Source organism: Eumetopias jubatus, unplaced genomic scaffold, assembly GCF_037043125.1.
Source record: "Eumetopias jubatus isolate StellerSeaLion01/CBP00866 unplaced genomic scaffold, mEumJub1_p1.0 scaffold_3, whole genome shotgun sequence".
Taxonomy (NCBI): Eukaryota; Metazoa; Chordata; class Mammalia; order Carnivora; family Otariidae; genus Eumetopias; species Eumetopias jubatus.
The window spans coordinates 149,630,306-149,657,245 of record NW_028274809.1 but is presented as its reverse complement, the minus strand read 5'-3'; the positions used below and the strand labels follow the sequence as shown (position 1 = coordinate 149,657,245).

The following is a 26,940-nucleotide window of genomic DNA, read 5'->3' as shown; positions in this document are numbered from 1 at the left end:
AATTCTACCATATCTGGTATCAAGATCACTATCCCTGTTCTCATATTGTTTCCATTTGTCTGGTCCTTTTGTCCAACTGATACTTTTGACCATCCTTTCACTTTTAGCCATTCTGAATAATTTTATTTTAAAGTACCTCTCTTTGTTAGAGAATTTTGTTATTTTTAGCATGTTTCTTTGTCCATACGATGTGTATTCTTTGCTAATTTTGTTAAAAATTTTTTCACAAAGTTCTGTATTTTTGTTTTAGTAGTACCTTTGTATTTTTACCTTTTTTAATTCCCTTGAGTCCAGTTTCCTCATTTATTTTTTTTTTTTAAAGATTTTTACCTATTTATGTGACACAGAGAGAGAGCGTGCACAAGCAGGGAGAGAGGGAGAGGGAGAAGCAGACTCCTCCCCGAGCAGGGAGTCCAATGCGGGACTCAATCCCAGGACCCTGGGATCAGGACCTGAGCCGAAGGCAGACACTTAACCAACTGAGTCACCCAGGCACCCCCCGTTTCCTCATTTAACTTTTTAACATCTGGCTTATCAGGTGCTTGTGGTATTCTGTAATACCTGTTGCCTATTTTCCTCTTTCCTTCTCCCCTCTCCTGCTTTCTAGTTTCATCGTTTCTAATGTTGTCACAATATATAACATTTTCACATTAGTTTTCCATCCCCATCTTTCTTTCAGTCTTACACATATATTTAAATATGTTTTTAAATGTTCACCATCAAACCTTTTAGTGAAGTTTCCCAAACATCATTTGTTTGGATGAAACTCATCTTCCAGATTTCTCAGAAGGCATGGGAAGTACAAAATTCCTTAAGTTATGACATATTGAAAATTATTTTTATATGGCTTAAAATTTAAAAGACACCTTCAAGTGCACATAGAACATTTTCCAGAAAAGATCACATGTTAGGCCAAAAAGCAAGTCTCAATAAACTCAAAAAGACTGAAATAATATTGTTCATCTTTTCAGAACACACTGGTATGAAACTAGAAATCAACCACAAGAAAAAAATCTAGAAAGAACACAAGTACATGAAGGCTAAATACATGCTACTAAACAATGAATGGGTCAACCAAGGAATCAAAGAGGAAATCAAAAAACACACGGAGACAAATGAAAATGAAAACACACATGGTCCTAAACTTTGGGATGCAGCAAAAGCTGTTCTAAGTGGGAAGTTTACAGCAATATAGGCCTACTTCAAGAAGCCAAGAAAAATCTCAAATAAACAACCTAACCTTACACCTAAAGGAGCTAGAAAAAGAAGAACAAACAAAGCCCAAAGCCAGTAAAAGGAAGGAAAAATAAAGATTAAAGTAGAAATAAATGAAATAGAGACTTAATAAACAATAAAACAGAAAAATGAAATCAGAAGCTGGTTCTGTGAAAAGATAAACAAAACTGATAAATCTTTAGCAGACTCATAGAGAGGGAGAGAGAGAAAGAGAGAGAGGATTCAAATAAATAAAATCAGAAATGAAAAAGGAGAAACAACCAACAACAAAAAAACATAAAATACTATAATAATATGAAAAACTATATGCCAGCAAACTGGACAACCTAGAAGAAATGGATAAAGTCTTAGAAACTTTAAGGAAACTGAATCAGGAAGAAATAGAAAATGTGAACAGACCAATTACTAGCAATGAAATTGAATCAGTAATCAAAAAACTCCCCAAAAAAGACCAGATGGCTTCACAGGTGAATTCTCCCAAACGTTTAAAGAAGAGTTAATACCTATTCTTCTCAAACTATTCCAAAAAACAGAAGAGGAAGGAAGGCTTTATCCATTTTACAATTTATTTATTCTATAAGCCCAACATTACCATGATACCAAAACCAGATAAAGACACTAAAAGAGAGAGAACTACAGGCCAATATCTCTGACAAATATAAATGCAAAAATCCTCAACAAAATATTAGCAAACTGTATACAACAATACATTAAAAAGATTATTCACCACAATCAAGTGGAATTTATTCCTGGGATGCAAAGGTAGTTCAATATTTGCAAATCAATCTATGTGACACATCACATTACTAAAATGAAGGATAAAAATCATATGATCATCTCAACAGATGCAGAAAAGAATTTGATGGAATTCAGTATCCATTCACGACAAAAACTTTCAAAAGTGGGGTTAGAGGAAACATCGCTAAACAATAAAGACCATATATGAAAAAGCCACAGCTAACATACTCAATGGGAAAGGAAAAAACAGAGCTTTTCCTTAGATCAGAACAAGATAAGGACTCCACTCTCACCCCTTCTATTCAACAGAGTACTGGAAGCCCTGGCCACAGCAATCAGATAACAAAAAGAAATAAAAGGCATCCAAATTGGGAAGGAAGAAAACTTTTCACTATTTGCAGATGACATGATACAATATATAGAAAACCCTAAAGGCTCCACCAAAAAACTACTAGAACTGATACATAAGTTCAGTAAAGTTGCAGGATACAAAATTAATATGTGGGGGTAGGGGGAATGTGAATCCTCCAATTATGTGGTTCTATTGTCTTGTAAGAGTCTAACTTTTCCCTTTTTCTTCTTTTCCTCTTTACAACCAAACGGCCAAAGGAAGCTTTTCCCTTCCTTTTTGCCTTTTTTCTCTCCCAGAAGCAATATAGTTGAAGGATCATCCTTTTAATTCCTATTCTTTGAAATTAGTCTTAATCTTTTAAACAGAGTCTGTCCCTTTAAATCACATTCCTTTTCCTTTACATTGCATCTAATACTTTTTAAGTTGTATGCCTGCTCACTGTACAGCACCTGTCACTTTACATCTCCCACCTGGGGCCCTTAATTGGAACCTGTCCCTTTAAGATATGCAACTTTAAAATACTTTCCTGATATGCCAAGTTACCTTAGTATTTTCAGATCTAGGGCAGATTTCATCTTTCTGGTAGTCATTCCTATTCATTCCCAAACCATTTCATTTTCATCTCTACTCTGCTTTTCCAATAGTTCTACAAGGTCTGCCTTGAATCACCAAAGCCCCACAGCAGGACAGGATTGGAGTGGTGCTGGTTTTCGTTAATATTTCTTTTTATCCTCAGCTATTTGATAGTTTCAGCATTCTCTGTCTTTACATAATGTTGAGAGTGTGTTTTTTACACAGAATTTTCATATGTGTGCAGTTATTTATACAGTTTAAAAAGATTTGGGGAGCCTGTTCACGACACTATTGCCATTTTTTAGCTATCAGAAGTCTGAGTGTGCTTTGTTCAATAAATAGATAAGCTGATTCTAAAATTCATATGGAAATGCAAAAGATCAAGGATAGTCAAACTACACTCAAGAAAAGATGAGGGCTTACACTAATTGATAACATTTCTTCTATTAAGTTTCATTAATCAAAACAGTATGATATGGGCATGGTAAAAATCAACTAGAACAAGGAAACAGAAGAGTGTCTAAATATAGACACACAGAATATGGTCAATAGATCTTCAACCAAAATGCTAAGTCAATCCAATAGGGAAAGAAAAATCTTTTTAACAAATATTACTGAAACAACTGAATAGTTGCATAAAAAATAAATAAATAAACCAGACTCTTTCCCACTCTATACATAAAATTAATTAGGATATATATCTAAATATAACCCTAAAGCTTCTGGAAGAAACCACAAAAGAATATTTCCACAACCTGAGGTAGGCAACAATTTTTAGACAGAACATAAAATGCACTAATCACAAAAGAAAAAACTGACAGAACTGATCTTCACCAAAATTAAACATTTCTAATATCAAAAGACACTACTAAAAAAAAAAAACCAAAAAAAGATGGAAAAATACATTCACAGCATATGTAGTTGTCAAAAGACATATCTAGAACATATAAACAATTCTTACAAATCAGTATTAAAAAGTCAAAGAATCCAATTTTTTTAAGTGGGCAAAAGACTCAGATACTTCATAATATATACAAATGGCCAATAAGCACATGAAAAAGGGCTCAGTATCTTAATAAATTTAATCATCAAGAAAATACACATTAAAATCAGAGTGAGATACCATTTCATATCAGCATGAATGGCTAAAATTAAAAGGACTGAAAACATTGAATTTTGGTGAGAAAGTAGAGAATCCAGATGTCCCATACATTGTTAGAGTGTAAAATGTCACATCTGTGAAAATAAAGTGGCTATTTCTGATGAAGATAAACATAAATCTGCCCTGTGATCCACCAATTCCACTCCTCGATATTTATTCAAGAGAAATGAAAACATAGGCCCACAAAAATACTTGTGTAAGATGTTCACAGTCTTATTCCTAATAACCAGACACAAAAAACAACCCTAAATGGCTATCAACAGGAAAATGACTAAACAAATTATGGCACAGTTAACATGTAATACCACTCAACAATAAAAAAAGAACGAACTACTGATACAGGCAAGAACATCAGTGAATCTCAAAAACATGTCAAGCTTCTAAGAAGTCAGGCAAAAATAATTCCATTTTTATGATGTCCAAGTACAAGAAAATTAATTCATGATGACAAATGTCAGAAAAAGATGACCTGGAAGGAACAGGCCAGTGGAAGGGACAGAGCATGAGAAAACTTTCTTGGGTGACAGAAACGTTTTGTATTTTGTTTGGAATGGTGGTTCCATTAAGCGCACACAATTATCAAAACCTACTGCACTAAACACTTAAGACCTACACATTTTAAGGTATGTTAATTACAATGCAATTAAAAAAGAAAAGTCCCATCACTTTCTTTATTCAGTAAACATTTGAGCTCCTAGTCCTAGGAATTCAAAGATAAAAAAAGAACATAGTCACTGACTTCAAATAAATTTAGTTCCAGTGAAGCTTAGCTGACTTGCAGAGACATATGAATAATTACAGCACAATGAGCTAGAGATAAAATATTATAGGAACTCAAAGAAAGGACACCTTCTTCCTGTTAGAGAAGACTTCCTATAAAAGAGAATGGCTATGTTTTAAAATGAAAGGCAGGGCGCCTGGGTGGCTCAGTCGGTTAAGAGACTGACTCTTAATTTCAGCTCAGGTCATGATCTCTGGGTCCTGGGATTGAGACACTCGGTGTAGGCATTAGCGTGGGGCTCACCACTCAGCAGGGAGTCTGCTTCTGTCCCTCTCCCTCTTTCTCTGCTCCTCTCCCCACTTGCAAGCTCTCTCTCTCTAAAATAAATAAATCAATCTTAAATAAGATAATATAAAAGGCAAGAATCAACTAACTTAAATGGAGGAAAGCATTACAGACAGAAAGAGCAAGATGAGAAATGACACAATAATCATATCCAATATACCGCATACATGAGAGATCAATAAGCAGGCTGATGATGCTGGAGCGGCAACTACAGAGAGGAAGGAGCAAGAAAGGAAGCCAGAGACAAACAAGAGCACATACAAATCTTTGTAAGGAAGACAGACTTCATCCTGTAGGTGACAAGAAATCTAAAGGTTAAACAATCATTTTAGGTAACTTACTTTTTTTTTTGCATTTTTTTATTTTATTATATTAGTTTTTGATGTAGTGTTCCATGATTCATTGTTTGCGTATAACAGTCAGTGCTCCATGCAGTACGTGCCCTCCTTAATACCCAGTCCTGCCAGTTTAGGAGAGGAAGAAGACCAATCAGGAGGCTTCTAATGTCCTCCCAAGAATTAAGGCCTGAAGTAGGAAAATATTCAGAAGGTAAAACTGGCAGGACTGACTCTTAATTTAAATATAAAAGAATGGTAAGAGGCAAACTGACTCTCTGGTGACTGGTGAGATGAATGTACCATCGACTAATATCCTCCAATGCAGCAAAGAGGTCAGTAAGGAAAAGTCTGAAATGTACCTCACCAACAGGTTATTCATACTTCAGCAAAAGCATTTCAGTAGTGCGGAAGAAGCACAAGTTCAGACTGCCGCAAACAGCAATGGCAACAGTAGGCATAGGTGAAAAAGTAGAAAATAACACAAAGACTGGTAACAGAATTCTATGTATGTGCTACATATGTGACAGAATCATACATGTGCTCAACATTAAAGCAGCAACTTTCAAAAGAAGGAAAAATACCAGAAAAGGCATTTATAAAATATTTTCTTTTTTTTTTTAATTTTTTTATTGTTATGTTAATCACCATATATTACATCATTAGTTTTTGGTGCAGTGTTCCATGATTCATTGTTTGTTCATAACACCCAGTGCTCCATGCAGAACGTGCCCTCCTCAATACCCATCACCAGGCTAACCCATCCCCCTACCCCCCTCCCCTCTAGAACCATATATTTTCTTAAAAAGGAAACTCAGATCTTGGAGAAAAATGTCTTAATAAATATCTACTTATTAAATGAATGTTTTAAACATAGCTTCATTCACATACTGGCTTGGAAATAGCATGAAAATAAGAAGGGAATCAGTAGTTGATCCTATCAGTCATGAGAAAGGTGAGTGCAAGTATTCCCATCTGGCAGTAATCACTACTTTTTCATCAACATGTTCTTAAAATTTCATTAGTTAAAAAAAATAACATTCCTGCTCCTCTTCAGAAATCTACATCTAAGAACTCCATTATGAGGTCTTCTTTTTCTTCCCTTAAAAATCTTTACATTTCAAAATACATTATTTTTAAAAGTATTTTTATATTCATATAAATGCAAATATAAATTATATATATATTTTAAAAATAAATTTTCAGAAGGTATTTTAATTTTGAGGCGTCCAATAAACTTATGAACTCTTAAGCAAAAAACATCAAAAAACCACTAGCACTAACACTAATGGAATAAATAGTATTAACTGATTTTATTTTTAAATTGTGGGGGAGGAAAGAAACAAGTCAAGGGCACTGAGAGCAAACCAGAATTCTCCATTTCTTCAATTTCCCTTAAGAAAAAATTCACTGATGAAGTTTATCTCTAAAGAATGTTTTTCTTTAAGTTGTCCCTGCCTGAATATTGATCGCTCAACCCATCCTTGAAATAGAAGCCAGAGTGATCTCTGTAAACTCAGCAAATCTGATCTTTTCATGGCCCTGATTTAAAACTTTCAATGGATCTCGGGACCAGGTTGGTACTTGGGGAATCCATCAAATCATCCATACAAACTTCAGCCATTTGAGAGAAGAGTGATTCAATTTGCATATATCTTACAATTTGATACGTAAAATTAATCATGATTTTTATAGAAAAACTAATACACTCTTCAAAACTATTACATCCTTTAAGTGTGTGGATGAGCTATCAAGATTGTAGTGATCTATTTAATTTATCTAAAATTCAGGGCCTTGTTTTCTCAGTAATGGCATTTGCCTATTATTGGTTAGATTTGTTGAATGGCATGCTTGCTTGTTATCACTGTATTAGTTATACCCCAGTATACCACAGTGGTTAGGTGAAAAGTAAAAGTTCTGATGAAACATTCTACAATGAGAATAATGTCAAAAATGGAAACTGTGAAATAGAATCCCAGTGAATATGAATCTCTGTATGGTGGGACTGGCAACTCTACAAGTTTGAAGACCCATATCCAATAAGGAAAAATATGAATAAGACTGGATATTGAAAAACTGGGTTTTATTAGACCCTTTGTGCCTAGTCCCCTGAACACTGTTAAAAAACTTCATCTACAATTTTTGTCAAATCAAGGCATGAAATTTTTTTCATGAATTCAATTTCTCATCTAAAACAGCTTATTATTGGGGTGCCTGGGTGGCTCAGTCAGTTAAGCATCTGCCTTCAGCTCAGGTCAAGATCCCAGGGTCCTGGGATCAAGCCGTGCATTGGGCTCCCTGTTCCGAGGGGAGCCTGTTTCATCCTCTCCCTCTACCTGCCACTCCCCCTGCTTGTGCTCTCTCTCTCTTAAATAAAATCTTTAAAAATAAATCAATAAAAAAATAAAACAGCTTATTACAAATAAATTAGGTTAATTTAAGTATGATTGGCTACCAAATAGGTTTTGTTATTTAAAGACAAACTTCTATATTTTACTCAGGATTGATATGTTTTAACAGGTTTTTCAACCTCACATCTACTGTTTCCTCCCCTTTAGCAGTATTGATTTGATAAAAACTTTCTGTAGTCTCGGTTTTCTATAAAATCCAAAAGTTGTCCAGGTGTGATAGAAATTCTCAATTGAAAGCAATGAAGGATTTCTATCTGCCCTAGGACAAAATGGAAAAGTTCTATTAAAATCAGTAGACCATTTCAAAAACACCTGACAATTCTGTATTTGATAGAAAGCCCCACTGCAAGGAGTGGCACATTCCTATCAAATAGGATTTACTAATCTGTGAGGCAGCACCATTCATACCGGTCATTACAAATAAGGATATGAACAAAAATTGTGGTTGTTCTGGAAAGTTATTTTTGACAAATACTGAAAAGGTAGCATGTACTACTTATTCCAACATCTTCTAAGTAATAATGAACTAATAAATCTACTTCACTAATTACTTAAGACAGAGGCCAATAAACTTTTTCTATAAATGGGCAGAGAGAAAAAGTTGTAGGTTTTTTGAAGGCCATAGGATCTCTGTCACAACTATTCAACTCTGTCCATACCATAGATGCATGGTCTAGCTGTGTATGAATAAAACTTTATTAACAAAAGTAAGCATGAGGTTAAACTGGGCCATAGCTTGCCAACTCCTTCCTTAGGATAAAGCTATTTAATCCTTTTTCTTTAAAAGCTAGACTCAAGAGATGTATCTCTTAAAAAATGTATTTAATCTTTAAAAAATTATATTGTTCCGTGAATTTACCATTACATAACTGGCTCCAAACATTTAATTTTTAAGGAAGACATCTCATTACTCCTTAAATGAAATCCTTATTTATAAAACTAAAAGGGAAATACTTAATAACAATGCAACATTTCAACAAGAATATTAAATTACCTGCCTTCAGCTTCTGAGACTTACTAAATTCACATCCAAAATAAGAGATTGAATATTGACAGTTTTCTCTCTCAAATGTCTTTTTATTCTTCCTGTACAAGTGAAATAATATTATATGAAATATCCTATCTGTCTGTTTCATCTATCTTTAATTTGAGGCACCAACACTTACAAGATTACCAAAAGGTAAGACATACTTTATAATGAGATTCAAAACCCATAAGATATATGGATTTTGTCTTTATCAAGATAATCCTTTAAGAGACTATGTAAGATATTCTAAAATAAAGGACTTTTTTCAAAAATAACACAATATCAGAAATCTATATATGTGCAAATTACATGAATTTATTTATTGGCAGCAGTAAGTTATGAGAGTCCAGGTTTAACATGCAATAAAAAAAATGCAAATATTTACTGGGCACTCAGCATATGACAAGCACTGTTCCAAACACTCTGTGTGTATCAACTCATTAATCCTCTTAAGTATACTATGGGTTAGGTCCCACAATTGGCACCACTTAACAGATGAGCAAACTGAGGCAGCAAGCAGTTAATTAATGTACTCAAGGTTATAGTTAATCAGTGGCAGAACCAGGACTGACCCTGGCTCAAGAGAGTTGGACTTCAGAGTCCATGCTTTTAACCACAAACCACATTGCTTCTCAAGAGGCAGGTATATTTGTGTGGTCAACTATACTTCAGTTAAACCTTAAAATTAAAAAAAATAAATAAATAAGTAGGTATAAATTTAACTGAAAATAAAGGATACATGTGGTGTTTTCATAACTATTTTCTTTTTCTCAGTAATCTCTTACAGTAACCCAGTTTTGTGATATAATTCTAATCAATTAATTCTAATTAACTAATAATTCTAATATAAATTAACTACTCAAAGTCACGTAATTTACTAATCTCAGTTCTAAACACAAATCAATTCCAGCTCACAAGCCTGTTCCTCTTCCACAATGCTGACTTCCTGCTGACTTCTTAGTTCATGTACACTGGGTACGTAGGCAAAAAAGAAAAAAAAAAACTGGTGCTGTGGGGCAATACGAGGCAAGCCATAACAGCAACAAGCAAGCTGAATATAACAAAAACATTCAGTCAAACAGCCTATTTTTCCACTTTGAAAGTACATGTCTTAGATACACAGAAATCTATAATCATACATTTTTTAAATATACTTTTGCTTAAGGCAGTATAGCATTACCAGTAATGATAAACAATTCAATTTACACATGAAAGTTATTGTGATAAGGTGAAACATTTTAAAAGACCACCAACAGTCCAATTCAATTTTACTTTCCATGAAAACATGTTTAGGCGGGGGTCAAGCAATGTTAGCCAATATGACATGTCAAGCATGTCAAGCAATGTTAGCCAATATGACAACGGCACAGAGAAGTCTCATAACACCAATTGTAAACTAGTATTAGTTCGTATTAATTCATAACTAAAAGTATTAGAAAGTTACAAAATGCAGTGGAAAGGTATTACCTCATAACAAACATGACCATTTTTTAATGTGTCATACTAGATATCAACCACATGATTAAACCAAGAAGGCTTGCAATCCCCTTTTATAAGCAAACATAATACATGCATACTTACTACTTATTATTATAGAGTAACATTTAATTAGGGAAAGAGGGCTTTGCAAGCTAAGAAGTCCTTTACAAACAAGATTATCACTAAAAATAATCAAAAAAATTTAAGTAGAATATTAACAAGTAAATTAAATCAAAAGTATAAAATCCAAAAAAAAAATGCCTCATTCATTCATACCAAATTCATGCAACTATACCATAATTTGAATAGTATCAGTAAGTGAAAAATTCAAAATGTGGGAACCACTTCAGGTGTGGTCCATGGATCCATGCCAGTCTTCAAACTCTTTGTTACCGCTTCATAATGGAATAAGTACAGAAACTGAAGTGAGCATTTAGAATCTCTAGAGCAATTTGACATTGCTACAAGATTTTATACTTTACAAAAGTACTGATGTGTGAAAAATTGGAAATTTTAAAAACTGGCAACAGCTTGAGAATCACTGAGCTAGACCACATTTCCCAGAATCCCTTTCAGGTAGGTGAGACTAAGTTCTTGGAAACCAACGAAGTGATGTGTCCCACCATTCCCATCAGGGAACTGACTCTATGGCTCTCAGCTGTCCTTTCCCTTCCTGCGACCTAAAACTCACATGTGGCAGTGACTCTGCAATATACACGGAAACAATGACAATACCCTAAGTGGTGCTTCTTCAACTTTAATGTACAAAAAAGTCACTAGGCAAAACCTGTTAAAACAGAGACGCTGATGTAGTAGCACTGTGGTAGAGACTTGAGATTCTACATTGCTAACAGGCTACCAGGTAATGCTAATGATGCTGATCTTAGGACCATACTTTGAGTAGCAGGTGTTAGGGGACAACAAAACATTAAGATGGAAGGAACCTGGGTCCCTAAATGACAGCACAAAGCAGATTCCCCATCACTGTGTGTTGTTTTGTGATGAGGAAAAAAAAGGCTATGATTTTTAGACCTTTGTAATATGGGGTCTTTGTACATCAGCCTAGATTTCAACCTATCTAATATAGAGCAGTTCTGTAAATATTAGAAGGGTATACCTCAGGCCAGTTTTGTGTTTTAATTAAAATAACATCAATATAAATGCTTATTCACATAAGTATAAACTGGTAAAAACTTCAAGGCCCTATTGCCCTTTCCAGATAATCAGACTCCAGAATGCACACTATGATTTCTGTCATGTATCATTTAAATATTATTACTCTGTACCCATTAACATCTACACCACTACACTGCACTATCTTTTTCATGATGTCAAATCAAAATTTAATTAGTACAATGGCAGGTGTCTCTGTGTAGCAAAGAACAGCTAGATGTATTTATCAACAAAGTTAAAAGTTATTTTGGGTGGTTACTTTGCACCAGCAATGAGGTAAACACAGATACAAAAATGGGCAATGAAATTTCATGATATTGATATAGCAATCATATTTTTAATGTGTGTTTATAAAATACATTCATTTTACCATGGTTAGTTATCAAAGAAACACCTAATTAACATATGCTTATAAAGACTTCTAATAAATGTGTAATTAATTAAAGAAAAATAAGTAAAAACAAAGCAAATAACCACAACCAGAAAAAGCAGTCAAAAAATGTATCAGCAGCAATCAAAATAAAGAAAAAGTATATCCTGATCCCGTAAAACTTCAAAATGTCCAAAGAAGTGTCTGACAGAGCCTGGGTTTTAACCCTGTACCACCCCTCCCCAAGAAGCACAACTAGGGAAAGAAGTAAATCAACACAATCCTGGAAAAATCTCACTGTTACTCACAATTTAGAGTGAAACAAACCAAGAGACTCGGCAGGCAGCCTGGACAAAAGATCATGGCAAACCCCCAGGAACAGAAGCCACTTGCATTCCAACCTAGGCTCTCAGCTCTGGGAGAAAGGGTCAATAGTATCTGCCATTCTGAGTATGGTAAACTGAGGAAGGCCACTGAGAAGAAGCCTATTTTACACGTTTTGTAACCTAACTAGCAACATACACATGGTCTTTTTTGGTGTTCATAATTGAAAATCAACAAAAGAACAACCTGTGCTTGGCAGGGTCCTCATATTAAAACGCAATGGACTGGAACCCTCTGCCAGCTTACTAAACTGGAAGGTGTCCAAGTGCCTACTGCTTTGCCTCATTAAAGGCCACAGAATGAATTACAACCTCATCATCCTAATGCCTTTCTAACCAGGGACCCCAAGATAACAAGCAATTCTGAAATACCAAAAAGAAAAGTAAAAATTTGTAGCATCTCATAAAATATCAAATGAATAAAGAAATAATTAGGACCTAGTACAAACTTATACTAAAAACAAACTTCTGAAAATACTTTCTATTAACATTGTTTTGAGAGAAAACATCTCAAAGCCCTACAGAAAAGAAATGTTATCAACCCATGCAAAGAAATGTTATCAACCTATCTGTAAGTGTATATGTTTGTGTTCAGGTAGAAGTAAGTATCAATAAATAGAGAAAGCTTTAACAGGTTATTTCCCGCATTTCTGTAAAAATTACATTTTTTTCATAAAATTGATTTTTAAAATTTCACATTCATTTCCCAAGTAACAATTTTCTACTCTATACAAAGTTTGAGTAAGTTTCATGTTCCTTGAGACTAGGAAAACAATATGATGAAACAGCCTGAGACTAATTACAATGGTACTAACATTCATTCCATAAGCATTTCTGTGTCTTCTGTGGACTTCACACCCTGCTAACTGCTAGGAATGCTATAGAAACATGAGAAGACTTGATCCTTGTCCTACAGGATCTTACAAAACATCAATCAAACTATTTTGACTAAATAGAAAAATTGGATCTAATGATATTAGAATATATTTATGGCAAAAGGAAAAATTATTTCATTCACTTTATCATGATCATCTATCAACTTTCTGGACACTTGAACTTGCATACATCCCTCTTTCTCTTTCAAAACAAAACTTAAACTGAATTAATTCCAAAAGTCATTATAAAATGTTGGCTTAATTTATTTAGCAAGTTTTCCCATCAACATTTATGTTTAATGTTTCAGATTATATATTTTTAAAAATCTACCTTTATTAATTTTCAAACTTCTCAAGGTCTTGCTTAGGAATTTAGTAAAATAAAAATGTTTTTTTCTTAACATCTTCACTTAATATCCATGACAGACTGTCTCCTGAAAAGCTGCAGCTGAATTTTATTTGCATTTTATTTTTAAAGATTTCATTTATTTATTTATTTGAGAGAAAGAGAGAAAGCATGAGCAGGGGGAGGGGCAGCGAGAGAAGCAGGCTCCTCCCTGAGCAGGGAGCCCAATGCAGGGCTTGATCCCAGGACCCTGGCATCATGACCTGAGCCGAAGACAGACACTTAACCAAGTGAGCCACCCAGATGCCCCCATTTGCATTTTATATTTAAAGGAGTTTTGAGGGGATGGAGGTGGAATTTTAAAAAAAGGGGCCTTCAGATACCTAAATTTATAAAAAAATGTTTTAAAAACTGATCTGAATTTCTAATATCAGCAAGTCAGTAATCCAATACTGACCTAAGCAAATAATCTTGTCACAGAACTCTTAAAAGATATGTCCATTTTCTCTTTTCAGAAAAGTTAATGATTTCATATTCCAAAGCTTTTCCCTCTCTCTGGCAGCTCCTAAAAGGCTAATTCTCCTTTAAAATGCTGAAATTCCTCAGTGCTTGAACCTAGCCTCTTCTTACTTAAAGCTTGATTTTTTAGATCATAGATCAGTGCTACCTAATAGAAATATAGTGCAAGCCACATACGTAATAGTAAAAACAAATATGTGAAATTAATTTAAAAATATATTTTAACACAATATACTGATAGCATTATTTCAATACGTAAACAATATTAAAAATGAATGAGAGATATTTACATCCTTTTTTGTACTAAGTCTTCCAAACCCAGTCTGTATTTGACATTTACAGCACATCTGAATTTGAGTTAGACGTATATCAAGTATTCAGTAGCCACATGTGGCTAATGTCTACCATACTGGACAGTGCAGCCTTAGATGATCTCATCTATGCACTGCTGCAGTCATCAGCTATACTTGAATGACTCCAAATTTATATCTCTAATCCAGGCTTCTTCCTCGTGCAAGATTAGTATTTCCTAATGTCTAACTGGCATCTTTTAGATGACTCAAAGGCACCTCACACTCAAATAATGTCCAACTTCAATTCATGATCCACCCTTCAAAAGTGTGTTCCTTTTCTAATACTCCCTATCTAAACGTATTGTAAACAATTCAGGTTTAATAAAAGCCAGAAACCTAGAAATCAACCCCTTGACCCCTCCTCTCTCTTTCCCATATACAATCCATCTAAAAGTTCTGTCCATTTTACTTCCTAAATATCAATCAAATCAATCTCTGCTCTCCATCTCAGTCATCACCACCACTCTATCCACCCATCTACTCATGCCAAGCTGAGCCATTTTCTTCAATGCAAGCATTTCTCAAAATTTAACTACAATGTCATTGCTACTTCAACCCTCCCAACCCCTGATAAAACTTTCCAACTGATTTCTATTGCCTCCAGAATAAAAGGCCCAAGCCTCATGATTTAGACCCTAGGTATCTCCCAGTCCCATCTCCCTATACTGTCCCTATCTCGTCCTCCATTCATCCCAGTCCTTCAGACCTTAGTACTCACCATGCTCCCTACTGCCTTATGAACTTTGCATATGCTTCTTTAACCTTACTTAACCTAATTAATTCCCACTCATCCTCCAGATCTCAGGGATGCATTCTATGACCACCACAAAGACACCAAATTTCCCTTTTATAAGCTCTTCTAGAACTATGTCCCTTTTCATCTCTAGTATATTTTACAGATGCAATGTTTGAATATATAGTTAATGGCTTTCTCCCCATAAGACTACATCCGATTGTACTAAAGAAAGTGTCTGCTACAGCAAGATGTTTAATAATTATTTGTTGAATGAATGTATCAATGAATCTGCCTTGTTTTTTCCCTAGACAAAGACTAGACACCATATGAGATGGCATATACAACACACCCTGCTTACATATCGTTAGTTCTGGAAAGCCTTCCAGACTTCCCAAGTAAAATGCCACTGTATAGCATGTTTAAATTCTGACTGACTTGTATATCATCACAAAAACAAACTGCCTTGTGTATAAGAGGCATAACATTTACTACGTGTACTTCAGTACACACACTACTATATAGGGTTACATATTTCTCTGCATTATTCAGAGACTTACTGTTGTAAAGATACCATACCTTCAGCAGCACTATCCTAAGGGTAGCTATTTGTCTCCACTATAAAGGCTGTAAAGCTGTAATAAGTGTAAGAAGCATTCACACATGCACACAGACTCACACTCACAGAGTAAGGGTGTGAAACCTGTTGGGGTGACAGTACTAAGGCACACGTAGGATATGTCCAGCCCTGGAGCATGATGTGGTTCTTTCCCCTTTCTCTCTATCACCAGGGTGCTTCTTTTCTGCTCTCAGTATCTTTGATTTGACACCCCTGTTAATATTTTACATTATCACCACACACATTTTTTTTGCCCCCTCTTCTCTGCTTTTGTTTTCATTTTATGAAAACAAAAGTTTCTCAATTTTTACATAAATTGTTTTGCATTGCTGGGAGTGCAGTCTGCTTCTTCTAAAAATCATCTGGAGGTAAAGTCTTCTTCAGCTACTTCCAGATCCTACACCTTACAAAACGTCAGAATTTCTAGAGAGATGGGACTTAACTGCAACATGGTAAGTCAAACTGCCAATATCCTTCTTTTGTCAAAAGGAGAAAACATAGGCTGAAAAAGTTGATGTAGTTATATTTTTATGGTTCTTGAAATGTTACTATGTAATTTTTACTTGATTTAGCAAATGCTGCTGTGTGAGAGGAGAAAATTATTTTCAACTTGCTGAGGTAGCAAGTTTCTTTTTATGCCCCCTTTATGCTTGAGGCAGTCAAGTCTACAGGCAGTTGAAACTAGATTTATAGGTTATTCACCAAAAAAAAATCACTGCAAACAGCACCTTGAAACCTTAAAACTTGCACAGTTTAACAGAATATCCAGGCATTTTTAGCAGTTTATAGTATCAGTAGAAGCCACCAAGCAATATGTAACATATTTTAAGACAGAAGGTCAACAAGGCTTATTACTGTTGAACTATAATTTCACAAAAATATAAACCAAAGAGATAGTTAAAATTGCTCATTAAAGAAATGGGAAATGTTTCAAAATAGGACGTCTCTGATAAGCTCCCCTGAAAACCAAACATAAAGCAACTGATTTCTTCTAGTGTTCTTCAACATCAACTATTATTGTTTCGGCTAAAAAAAAAAAGTGTTTTAATGGTCCTGATCCTTTCCGAAACAGTGTATCAAGAGTATGTTTATATCAAAGTGGTAATGATAAAATATTTTACAATTCTAGACAATAAAATATTTTGCACTTAATATACAACTTGTAAAGAATTACCAGTATTCTTTGCAAATGTACTTCTGCCTAAAACTTATGTTGGAATATGAAGGGAGGAAAATTTTTATACCCTTTGTATAAACTCTTCTCATAATGACTGTTACCAAGTGTAGCACGTAAAAGTAAAGTTATGTTGATGGTGCTGTAAAGGCTGCTTCCCATCTGAAAACAGATCACCAGCAATCTCCTGGGGAAGAGATGTGTCTCCCAGAAAACAGAAGCCATACAAGAAAGGTGTAGGGTGGGCTACAGAACCAGAAATCCGACTTTCTTGGTCTTGATCATTAATGTGCTTGGGAGGAAGCTTCTACATGATGGCATGTGAAAAGAAGCTCTCCATCTGTGGATAGGTCAAAAGTTAGAAATTAGAAATTCCAGCAAATTCTCCTGAAGTACCACTTTGAAATAGCTATCTCAAGGCAACATGTGGAAGAGGGCAGGCCCCTCAAGACAAAAGAGCATTCACTTTATACTCCATACTGCCATTGTGCTTCCTATTTTATTTATCTCACAGTTGTTCTTCTCTAGTGCTAAATTTTAACAAAGACTTTTATAAGCTGTAGTCTTTCTTAGTTGTTCAAAGGTGAAAGAATGGGAAGGGAGTTTGGTGGTATACACTTGGGCCAGCGGATGGTCAGTATGGTGGTAGCACCAGTAATCAAAGAGAACACAAAAGAGAAGCTGAAGTTCAAGGGGAATCAGGTAAGAAGACTTGTGTGTTCATCCTTCTATTTCCCCTCTAACCAAAACACAAAAACAAAAACCCCAGAGCACAACCTGGTTAAGCCTTGCATGTTAGAAATCTGGAGTTTCTAAGAAACTATGTTCCTTCAGAATAAAATGGAAACACTATTTCTAATGTTACCTTATGGTATCTTCAACTCAAAATTGCTAGGTAAGGCAAAGACATACAATATAGTGCCTTACCTTTCAGATATTCTTATTAGACTTTGCAAAATACAGAATTAACCATTTTCAGATAACTCTAATCAGCACTTAGGTGAGCCACTGCAAGATAAAGCTTTCTTTGTATCCAAAATCACCACTCCTCAGCACAAGCACCTTATCCTTCCCAAAGAAGAAAGTAAATTTACACATCACAAAATGCTTTAATCCAATTTTCTATTTTAAAATGTGTTATTTTTGATCAACAATTTAAATTAGAAGTGGTCACCATGGCTTGATGGAAATGAGTTTTGAATCTTTATTCCACACATTTGGGCAGTATTCTTGGATCTGCCACTTATAACTGATTCTCTCTGTGCTTCAGTATCCTCATCTGCACATAAGGGTGTTAAGCTGTGCCATCACTAATTCTATGGAAAATACCTTTTCCAAAAACACAATCTCAACTAATTATGTTCTAACCTGTTTCTATTTTTTAAAGTTTCAAAAGGTTGATATTTCTATAAAAATTCTGAAAATTCAAAAGGTTAGTAGAAATATGCAATTCCCCCTTAAGGGGTATCTCCAAAGAGAAAAAACAAAAAGGCATTAAGTAAATCTGTTATTGAGACAAACTGAGCCAAATCTCCTCTCATAGTGAAGTTTATTCCACACATATAACTAAACACTACAAGAGATCAATGTAGTATTTAGTGCATTATTGAAACATAACCACCACACTGTGGTGGTACTCCATGGTCCTAAATTCTTCCAGTCAGTGCTCTTCTCTGCCTAAATTTTTGAGATTCTGCATTTTAACACAGTAAGTCTCTACTTAAATATAAGATCTATGTAGGCTACCTGAACACCTACGAGATCCTTCCTCTCTTCTTTGGCACAAATCTAATCTGTTCAAGACCCATTAGGAATTACATGTAGGGGCGCCTGGGTGGCTCAGTTGGTTAAGCAACTGCCTTCGGCTCAGGTCATGATCCTGGAGTCGCTGGATCGAGTTCCGCATCGGGCTCCCTGCTTGGCAAGGGGCCTGCTTCTCCCTCTAACCCTCCCCGCTCTCATGTACTCTCTCTCTCATTCTCACTCTCTCAAAATAAATAAATAAATCCTAAAAAAAAAAAAGGAATTACATGTAAACTCCTAGAAAAAGTCTTATTAGACCCACAGATAACTATTGCCTTTATGAGTCACTGCCATACAAAAGCAACAAAGTCTGGTGGAAGAAGAAACATGTCAAACAGATCATTTGCAACATAAAGTGACAAATGTTACAATATAACATTGCTAGGGACTTATAACAAAGTAACAAAAAAGGGAGGCACTAGCTAAGCTTGGGTAGAGACCCTGGCTATAGAATTCTGATTGGCAGGGGCATTCCAAGGTCAATTGTATCAGACTTTACTAAGAACCTACAATGTAGTGGCTCCCTAGCACTACAAATACACAGAAAAATAAGCTGCAGTTCCCCACCGTTAAGGAGCGCGTAGTCCAAAAAAGAACAATATGTGTTTGGAACCAAAATAAATGAGACTAGCCTTTGGAGGTGGGGTCATGTTGGAAAGAAGTAAAAGACCAAGTTTGTAAATGAAATCGATTTGTGTAACTAGGTTGAAGAACTAAGGCTCAATCTAATGAAGAATGGAGAGAAACTCAAATAAAAGAGTGATCCAAGATTATCCAAAACAATCTTGTGAGGTAAAGAAACTGAAGGTAGAGATTCCAGAACAAAAATAAAAACTGAGTACGGTGAGTTTTTAACTCCGTAGCCTGTTACCCTAATGGTGTTCTACGCAAAAACTACAGGGACAGCAACGCATAATAGTTAAAAGCACCAGATTTGGAACCAGCTCCCCTGTGCTCACCTTTCAACTCCACCACTTCCTAGCTAGGTCAGGAAAGTTACTTAACAGTTCTGTGCCTGTCTCCTCACCTGTGAAGTAAAGTGCCTGCACAGCCAGAAGCCCCTTCTTCAAAACATAAGTGTTGTTATATCACTCCAATCGAAAACTTTATTCACAAAATCATATCCATATCTTATAGGCACTTGTAGCCTCCATAACCTGGCCCAACCTTTCTCGTCTTAATCCTCATTGGACACCCTCCTACTTCCACGAACCACAAGGATCTAGTGTCAGTTCTGCAAACCAATAGGCACTTTCCTACTTATGTGTCGCCTCTCCAGTGGCTGTCTAGAAAGCCTTTTCCTCACCGGTGTTTCAAAACCTACTTCTCTAGGAAATGAACTCTCCTTCCCCTCCAATTCCACAGCACATTTACCTGCCCCTCTGCACAGTTTGCCATTGTTTCCCGTTTTTGTGTTTGTTCCTGTAATGCCTCCCTCTCTCCTCTTTTCACCAAAATAGTGAACTTCCAGAGAGCTGGGGCAAATCTTTTTTATCCTCCTTCCCACCCCTCTTCTCAGACTGTGCCTATGCAGGCCTGCAAAAGCGTTACTGAGTTAAACTGGATGCTAACAACCGTAATGGCCTCAGTTCCAGAAACTGCTTAATTTCGCATAATTTTTTTTTTACTGCTTTCAGGTTCTAAAATCTTAACATGAAACGTCTTTAAAAATCAGAACACTGCCATCGCTTCAAGAAAAGTTCCACGGAGCACCCACACGAGTTGACAATGAGGTCATTCTTAGCTTCAGAAGTTGTGTGTGTGCCACGGAGGGCAGCTTCACACCGGTCGGTACACACTACTCTGAAATTAGGAGAAAGAGGCGGCGGCCGGGCAGCACACGGGCTTGGCTCTGGTCGGCCCTCAACTTCCTGCGGGCCCGCGGGCTCCGGCCGCGCTCGCCCCTCTCCGCCACACTCGTTCCTCCAGCCCTCGCCTCCCCTCGTCCCGCCGCAGTAACTCTCCCCGGAGCGGCGCTGCCAGCGCGGCAGGTCCTCCCGGGCGGATCTGCTCGGGCCTGGGCCGCCAGCCACCCTGCCTGCTCTGCCCGCGTCCCCCGGCCTCTCCCCGGCCCGCCGCCCGCCGCCCCGGGCCCAGGCCGCGCTGTCGCCGCCGCCCGGAGGGGAGCTGGGGGACTCGCCCGGCTCCGCGTGGCGCCGGGGGCGGAGCCGGCCCGGAGGGCCCGGGGAGAGGCCGGGGGCGGGCGGCGGCCTCCGCCTACCCCGACACGCACCCCACCGCCCCCAACCCCAACCCTCCTCCGGGCCCCGGCCCGCGCCCGCTGTCGGGCGGCCGGCGGGACTCGCCACTTACCAACCCGCCTGGGACAACGCCGCGCCGGGGACCTCAGACATGGTAGCTGCTTAAGCCGGGGGTGGGGGGGGCTAGGGTGGGGGTGGGGGGGTAGGCCTCCTACTTGAGACCAAAAAAAAAAAAAAGAAAGAAAGAAAGAAAAAAAAAACCGAAAGAAAAGAAAAGAAAAAAAAAAACTCCTCTGGTCGGCTCTGCAACTGGGCATGCTCAGTGCGGCCGGCGCTTCCGCGTGCGGGTTCCGCTCGCCGCGTTTTCCGAGCGGCCGCAGGGGCAGGCCTGGCGTGGGGCTTGGAGGTTGCAGTCTGGCGGAGGCCGTGATGCCCCACAGACCCGCTGGGGTCTGGAAATAGCAGGCCAATTTGTGAGCAAGGACCACGAGACTTTGCTCTCCATCGAAGGCTGGTTATTTTTTGTTTTGGGTCACTTTTCTGAGTTGCACACCTTGGAAACTAATGCGGATTTTTTTTTTTTTTTTTTTTTTTTGGTACAGCATTAAGTAACGCCCGCGTTTCCAGCGCCGAGAGGCGGTCACTTCACCAGAGGCCAGGATATGCTAGAGCTGAGACGGACGGGTCGGTTGAGAGGCAGTGCTTCCAGTTTGGGGACAGTGAAACTCAAGAGGTGTTGTCAGCCACTCTGCATAGGAGAAAAGTTTACTTTTTTTTTTTTAAATAAAGACTCGCTCCATTCACTCTGCTTTTCCGATATGCTCCGACGCAAAGAAAAGAATAAAGTCGCATTTTTTTCGAGTCTCCACGGGCAGTTTGTAGAGGTTGGAGCACAATGAAAATGATCAACCCAAGAAAACCTGAACTTAAGGGACATGGGTAAACTGGGCAGTTGTGTCAGTGCTTGTTTTCTCTGTCGCTCTGCCACTAGACCCATCCAAAGTCCCAGCGCGGTCCTGTGACGGTAGCACCGGCATAACCGGGCCTGCATGGCTCCACAGTCGCCTCGTCCGTGTCCTTCTCTAGCTCCCAGGAGGGCTGAAGCGCAGGGGCTGCTCCCCCGAGTGAGCCTGCGCCGCGGCGTCGCCGAACGGCGCGTTGGACGCTCCAGCACGATTGGACGGTTGAGACTGACGACAGCCAATCGGGGAGGAGCAGGTGGAAGGGGCCGCTGGCCGGGGAGACACTCCCTAAAAGTTTGCTCCGCCCTCCATGGTTTTCCACCTCTGCGGCTACTCGGCAAAAAGACGCTTTCTGTGCAGCTCCGGCCCCAACTGTCAAGTCACGGGGAGAAACCGAGAACTTAAGCCCCATCACCCGCCGCTGCCTCATCTGAAACCATCATCACAAACACAGACTTGGAGCAGAGACTGCGGAACTGGGCAGAGCCGCTCCGGGGATTGGGGAGGAAATTGACAGTTACAGAAGGAAGGAAATAATTGCCATGGGTGGAGCTCAATACAAATTGGAACTCAATACAAATTTTTCTCCTTTTAACTGGGAAACTCCGTTTGGGCTTTCCAAGGCATAGTTTTAAAATCGTGATGCTTCTAATGCTATCGAAATACGTTTTCAAGCACGTTACTTATTTTAATGAAAAGTATTTCCAAGTACTTAGAATCAGAAATAATTCCATCCTATTTCCTGCAATTTGCAGTAGTATACTGTGTTTAGACCATACACATGCTACAAGTATATTTCAATTTAATGGCACCAGTTATTCTACCCAGGAGTCTAGAAAAGATTTGCCATTCTGAAGGTAAATAGATGATTCAAATTGCTAGTAATTTTTATTGGTGTTAAATAGGATCTACTCTTACCAATTATTTACATTTTGCAATTAATGTAAGTTGTTAACTATGAAAATGATATGATGTCCTAGTGTCAGAATTCTTCACTGGCTAAATGTGAATCCCTTACACGTTTGTTCTCGTGGTGCAGTGTATTAAGAATTTACCATCGCGTAGCACTTACGATAACTTTAATAAAATGCTCCATGAAACACTATATCCCCTTACTTTTAGAAGTGTTTTTAAAGACTAGGTTGAGGATTCCCACTGGAAAAATTTGGGACAATATTACCATCAAAAACAATGACAATTTATTGAATTTAAAAAAAATAGGTAAAATGCATTTCAGAGTGGCACTAAAAACAAGTGGTACCTTGGCTGGCTCAGTTGGTAAAGCATGTGACTCTTGATCTTGGGGTTGTAAACTCAAGCCCCCCATTGAGTGTAGAGACTACTTAAAAATAAAATCTTAGAAATAAATAAAAGGAGAAAGGATGATAGCTTTTCTTTCAGAGGCATACCAGAGAATAAATGTAGAACAACTGATAGAATTAGAAAATCACCATTTTCTGAATCATTCACAATTGATTCAGGCACAGTTCATCAAAGGATGCTAAAAGCCACTGGTGAAAGATGGTAGGTGTACAGGATCTTCACACAGTCTCAAGGTATCAAGCCATAACTTAATTATTACAAAAGAAAAAATGTACCTTTACCTTAAAAAAGAAAATCACTGCCTTAAATGACTAAAGCTAGAATCACTAATAGGACAATCTGATATGTGCTTACTGATGTAGTGCAATTAGAAATATACAACATCATTGCCAAAATTATTTAACCTGAATTTAATCAAGCTTCTAGACAGTTCCCAACCAGGGGCTGGATCCCCATCCAACACCCTACCCCTTACGCAAGTGGACACATTTGACAATGCCTGGAGACATTTTCAGTTGTCATAACCTGGGCGGCGGGCATCTAACAGGTACTGCTAAACATTATACAATGGACAGGACAGATTCCCCACAACAAATAATTATCTGGCCCAAAATGTCAATAGTGCCAAGGTTCAGCAGCCCTGGTCTAGATATAAGCAAAAATGTAAAGAATATATAGAGGATACTGGAACAATCAAACAAGAAGAAACAGGCAGATAAATCCAGAATGTGGCATATTCTATAAGAAACCTGGCCTGGACTGTTCATTGAGCCAATATAATTTAAAAAAAAAATCTCCAAATTAAAGGGACTCAAGAGATGTAACAATAAAGTGGAATTTTGGATCTTAAAAAAAGAGAAAGATATTTTGTGGTATTATACTTAATCTTGGAAATTTTATGCCAAAACTTTTATGGCTTTTATGGCTGAGGAGTTGTGGTGTCTACAACTTATATCCCAGTGATTCAGAAAAAATATATATGTAGATATATAATATATATGTAAAACAAATATACACACATGTATGTGTATGTGTATTAAAGAGAGAGAGAAGGTAAATGTGGCAAAATGTTTAAAATGGGTGAATCTAATTGGAGGTCCTCATCATATTGTAACTTTAACTTTGAAATTTTTCAAAGCAAAAAGTTAAAAGTATAGATTATACTAATTTCTTTCACATCCAAAATTTTTAATTGGAATTAAGGTCTGTATAGACAAGTTAGTGCAATGGAAAATGCACTAAACCAAAAATAATAATAATTTTCATTTTTAATAAGATAAATCATCACTTTACCGAAAATGGGAAGTCTAGAATTAGCTTAAAGTTGGGGGAAATCCTAAGGATGATAGAAGAGCTTTGCAAGGCAGGGTGTTTGGGTGACTCATTTGGTTAAGTGTCTGTCTTTGGCCCAGGTCAGGAGCCCAGGGTCCTGGGATTGAGCCCAGCATCAGGCTCCCTCCTCCTCTCCCCTTCCTCCCACCCCTCCCCCTCCCTGTGCTTCTCTCTCTCTCTCACTCTCTCTCAAATGGATTTAAAAAAAGAAAGAGCGCTTTGCTAGGCACAAGAGAATAAAAAGGAGAAGGTAAATTTATTTGGAGTCAATGGTGTAAGTTAACAGAAGAGAGAGACAGCATCCATTCACTTCTGTTTTGTCCTTATCATTTCAGTGAAGGAAGTGGTTCAGAGTGAAAAAGGATAGAATATGGAAAAATAGGAATAAGAACCACAATAAAAGGTGAGGTTATAAGAATACCTAGTCTCTCTAAAGCACATTAAATCTTTTCATCTTAAGTCGTTAACATCCCGGAGAATACTAAAACAACCTGTGACTGACTTAGAGGAGCCAATGCCAGGGAGCCCTGAAGAACTGTTGAGCTCATCAGGAAACGTGGTAGAAGCCTGGAAACAAGCAAAAATATTCCCAGTTCTAAGAACAGGAAAAGAGTCTTTAAAATAAATGGTCCTGGAACAAGTGGATATCCACATGCAAAAAAGTAAAGTTCCTTACATCATACACAAAAATTAACTCAAATTAAATCATATATTAAATGTAAGAGCTAAAAATATAAAACTCTAGAAAAAGAAAAAGAATCAAGTCTCCATGACCTTGGGTTAGGCAATAGATATGACATCCAAAGTTTGAGCTAAAAAAGAAAAATTAGATAAAGTGGACTTCATCAAAATTTAAAACTTTTGTGCTTCAAAGGACACCACCAAGACAATGAAAAGATAATCTACAGAAAGGGAGAAAATAAGGGTTTGAAGCAAGAATATGTAAAGAACTCTACTGACTCAATAGTGAAAAGACAATTCAAAAATGAGCAAGGCATTTAAACAGACATTTCTCCAAAGAAGGGATACAAATGGGTAATAAATGATTAAAAGATGCCCAACATCATTAGTCATTAGAGAAATGCAAATCAAAATCACAGTGAGATGCTTCACACCCACTAGAATGACTATAGTTAAAAAGATGGATGATAACAAGTGTTAATGAGGATGTGAAGAATTTGAAATCTTCATACATTGTTGGTGGGAATGTAAAATTGTGCAACCATTTTGGAAAACAGTTTGACAGTTTCTCAAAAAGTTAAATATAGAGTTTCCATATGATTCAGCAATTCTCCTAGATATCCAAGAGATATCGAGGAGATATCCAAGAGAGATAGATAGCCAAGAGAAATGGAAACTAATGTCCACACAAAAACTTGTATTTGATGTTCATAGCAGCATCGTTCATTATAGCCAATAAGTGGAAACAATCCAAATGTCCATCAACTGATGAATAGATAAACAAAAGGAGTGGGGTTTCACAAACTAAAGACAAGGGAATTTGCTGTTAACCCATTAATCATGATTCTAGAACATATAATTTAGGAGATAAATTTTTAGGAGGAAGAATAACTGAAATAGCTGACCTCTAAAGATTAACTTCTAGAATTCTATGATTCTAGATCATGCCAGATGAACCTCATTTTGTTTTATTTTATTTTAAGTTTCTTAACTAGTGAATACAAGCAGTAGGGTGTGACCATCACAACAGACCAGGTCATTCCATGACAATAAACAACCACAAAACACTAGTGGCTTTTAACTTAAAAAAAAAAAAATGTTTATTTCTCTAAAAAAAAAAGAAGAAAAGAAAAAATGTTCATTTTTCTTTCATGTTATATGTCCAATGTAGGTGTTTGGAGGGTGGGGAGGAAGGTCTCTGATCATAATGGTCATCCTCATTCCAGAATCTGGACAGAGCATTAACCATCAATAACATTGCTGATTGAAGCAGTAAAGGGTAAAAGGGCTCTGGAGAATCTCACACAGGAAATTAATGCTCTGCCAGGACTGGACATATGACAACACAGGAAGTCGATCACCAGATGCCAGAAGGTGGAGAGCCATAAATATTCAATGAGCAAGATTAATGGCTGTGGTACCAGTATTATTTGTAATAACAATGAGGTACCAGTATTATTTGTGACAACAAAACCCTGAAGTTAATCAGAATGTCCATCAATGAGGGAACATTTAAATAAGTTCTAATGGGTGCTATGTAGACATTACCAAAAAAATGAAGTAGATCACTATGTACTGACTAAGATATATTAGTCAGATATATATGTGGAGTAAGAATAGAAGCAAGTTTTAACATGATGAATTACTACAAATTAAATAAAAGGTAAAAATCCCATGAGAAAAATGGGCAAAGTATCTGAATAGGCAATATACA

At 37.1% G+C, this 26,940-nt stretch overlaps 1 protein-coding gene and 1 long non-coding RNA gene across 3 annotated transcripts in view; one reads left to right on the top strand and one right to left on the bottom strand.

The window, feature by feature from the left end:
* The window catches only part of TDRD3 (tudor domain containing 3), a 160,369-nt gene extending 139,261 nt beyond the window's left edge, over positions 1-21,108 (bottom strand). For both annotated transcript variants that reach the window (XM_028105088.2, XM_028105098.2), the window contains exon 1: positions 21,041-21,108. In XM_028105088.2, the coding sequence (XP_027960889.1) occupies positions 21,041-21,081 (41 nt within the window). In that variant the 5' untranslated portion in view covers positions 21,082-21,108. The remainder of the gene's footprint in view (positions 1-21,040) is intronic.
* LOC114210779 (uncharacterized) lies at positions 20,981-22,995 on the top strand. The gene is made up of 2 exons (XR_003609581.2): positions 20,981-21,082; positions 21,531-22,995. It is a non-coding gene; the product is annotated as an uncharacterized LOC114210779 (long non-coding RNA).
* Positions 22,996-26,940: the final 3,945 nt, after the last annotated feature.